This window comes from Merops nubicus, unplaced genomic scaffold, assembly GCF_000691845.1.
Source record: "Merops nubicus isolate BGI_N331 unplaced genomic scaffold, ASM69184v1 scaffold6687, whole genome shotgun sequence".
NCBI lineage: Eukaryota > Metazoa > Chordata > Aves > Coraciiformes > Meropidae > Merops > Merops nubicus.
In genome coordinates, this window is record NW_008619478.1 from 1,880 (window position 1) to 4,551 (window position 2,672).

General features: G+C 51.5%; 1 protein-coding gene across 1 annotated transcript in view; it reads left to right on the forward strand.

Moving 5' to 3' along the window:
- CLUH (clustered mitochondria (cluA/CLU1) homolog) overlaps positions 1 to 2,672 on the forward strand; it is a gene marked incomplete at its 3' end in the record, with an annotated part of 19,955 nt that overhangs the window by 1,448 nt on the left and 15,835 nt on the right. The window contains exons 4-5 of the mRNA XM_008943794.1: positions 12 to 166; positions 1,224 to 1,349. Of these exons, the coding sequence (XP_008942042.1) occupies positions 12 to 166; positions 1,224 to 1,349 (281 nt within the window). The remainder of the gene's footprint in view (positions 1 to 11; positions 167 to 1,223; positions 1,350 to 2,672) is intronic.

The following is a 2,672-nucleotide window of genomic DNA, read 5'->3' on the forward strand; positions in this document are numbered from 1 at the left end:
TTCTTCCATAGCCTTTGCAGTGCCTAAAGGTATTGACCATGAGTGGCTGGAACCCTCCGCCTGGCAACAGGAAGATGCACGGGGACCTCATGTACCTGTACGTCATCACGGTGGAGGATCGGCACGTCAGCATCACCGCGTCCACCCGGGGCTTCTACCTGAACCAGTGAGTCACTGCCAGTCCTCCTGGCCTGCCCTGCAGCAGCCAGCTTGCGATAGCCAGCTGGAAGAGAACCCACAAACAAACCATCGTTGCTCTCTCTTAATTACTATTATTTTTTCTGGAAAATAGCCTATTTTAATTGGCTGCTCACCTGGGTTTGTAGGAGTTGCTCTACTGGATTGGGCTGTTCAGTTATGCCTGGTACCACTTCTCCACAGTGGATAAACGCCTGATGCTTTAGGGAAAGTTTAAACATTCCATAATGTCATCAACTAATTAGAGCATTTTGAGTTGGGAGGGAATTCCTTCCTGACCACCACGACTATCTCATTTTGCCCTAAAGCAGAAGTGCAGCCTGTCAGAACTTCCTGAGCTGGGCACAGATTTGACTAGACTTTTTTTAAAAAAAACAGTGGCTGTGAGAGGCTGTTCAAGTGGCTGTGCCTGGGCCTCAGAGTGGCTGTACTGAGGGAGGTGCAGGGTCCCTCCGGCCCAATAGCCTGTAACACAGACCTGTTGAGTTGAAGGTGGACAGGAGAGAAATTCAGAGCAACAAACCCTGCTGTACCTGAGCAACCATCAGCTCAGAAACAGCTCTGGGTGGCCTCGATGCTGCAATCCAGATAATTGCCTGGGCAACCATAACTGCACTGAGAGAGCACCAACTGTTTGTGTGGCTGGTGCCATTGCCATGGGTTCTCTGTTAAGCAAAGGCCCTTTGGGCATGTTTGGGGAGCTCTGGAATCAGGCCTTCCCAGCCATGAAAATATAAACCTTTCTTGAGCCTGGTGATGGCTGAAGAAAGCTCAGGTTAGACTTTCTGTGCAATCCATCAAGGTACAGGGTTGCTGGCTGTACCTCCTGTGGAGAGACTGCAGAGGGCCCTTGCAGCCCATCTGCCCGTGTGCCACGTGGTCTCCATTCTGCAAGCACGGGCACGTGGTGCCAGCTTTGTGTGGTGCATATATGGACAGCTCTTGTTCATCTGCCACGTTCCTAGGGTACGGGAAGTCTCGGGTATGACAACAGCTTGTGACTGCGTTTCTTCTTCCTTTTGCAGATCTACTGCATACAACTTCAATCCCAAACCTGCAAACCCCAGTTTTCTCAGTCATTCCTTGGTGGAACTACTGAACCAGATCAGCCCTACCTTCAAAAAAAACTTCTCAGCTCTGCAGAAAAAACGGTAGCAGCACTTCCACTCCTCTGCCTGCCCAGGGCAGCGCCCCGCGGGTGACGTAGCCAGGGAGGCAGCGCCTGCTTTCTGAGAGCTCAGGGTGGGGTGGGGTGGTTGGGACGTGGGAGCTGGTGCACCAGGGACCACAGAACACCTGACTGAATGTGGTGGTAGCACCCAGATGTGACTGGCTTTTCCTCACGCAGACGTGGAGCTGTCAGAGCTGGTGTGACTCGGTACAGCGGCCACAGAGGCCAGTGGAAGCCCACAGTGCCAATTCTTAGCCACTGGATGATTTCTCTTGGCTGTAGCTCCCAGATGACTCTTGCTTACAGCATGTAGATTTACAGATTTCAGTTCTGCCTAAAGCAAAGGGTGGGAGTACAACAGTTTTCCATTGCCATGGGAGTGTCAGCTGTGGGGCTTTTCCTGGAATTCAGCGTGCTGTGTCCCTGCTGAGAAGCTGAACCCATGGGACAGTCTGCACAGTGGGAGAGAAAGCCTAGAGGTGTTCTGCAGTGTTCATACGAGGGGAACTGCTGATGTGTGACCAGCTCCTGAGATGGGGTCATCATGAGGCTACATGCCTCCTTGGAGAATTGATGGTGCCCTAGGTAACCAGACAGCAAAGAGTTTATGGCCACGTGCTGCAGCAGGGACTGGGCTGGTGACCTGGTCAGTAGCATGTCTGCTGTGACTCCAAAAAAGAGACTGGAGTGTAAAATCTTAGCAAAGTAACACATGAGGGCTTGGCATAGGCTTAGGGTGGAGAGAGAATAATTATTTTAAACATGTCTGTGCATGTTCATTTTCTCTAATTTCCTCTAGCTGCTTTAATAATAATAATACTAATAAAACCAGTAATGTGGTGTTCTTTTCTCCTGTCCTTGCTGCAGGGACCATTTATTCTGCTCCAGGACAGTGGGTCCTGTGCAAAGCCTGTCATTCTTTAGAGTCCACTTAATGAAGTGCCTGGGCCCAGCAGGGTGCAGACTGAGCCCATTGTGTGGCTTTCAGGAGCTCTGCTTCTGCTCTCATTAAGAAGATGAAAGTGACACTAGACAATGGCTGGAAATTAGCACACCACTGTGACTATCTGGCCATTTAAAAATTATTATACTGCCTTGCTTCTTGGGCCAGAAGTAAATACAGATGAGACTCCAGCACCTGCTGAGGGCAGGCAGGTTACACGGGTGGCCCTCGGGCGACTCTTGCTTTTTCACCTGGGCGGCGGCTGCACGGTGGGCTGGTTGTACAGCCCAGCCCAGCTCAGCCCAGCTCAGCCCAGCTCAGCCCAGCTCAGCCCAGCCCAGCCCAGCTCAGCTGAGCTTA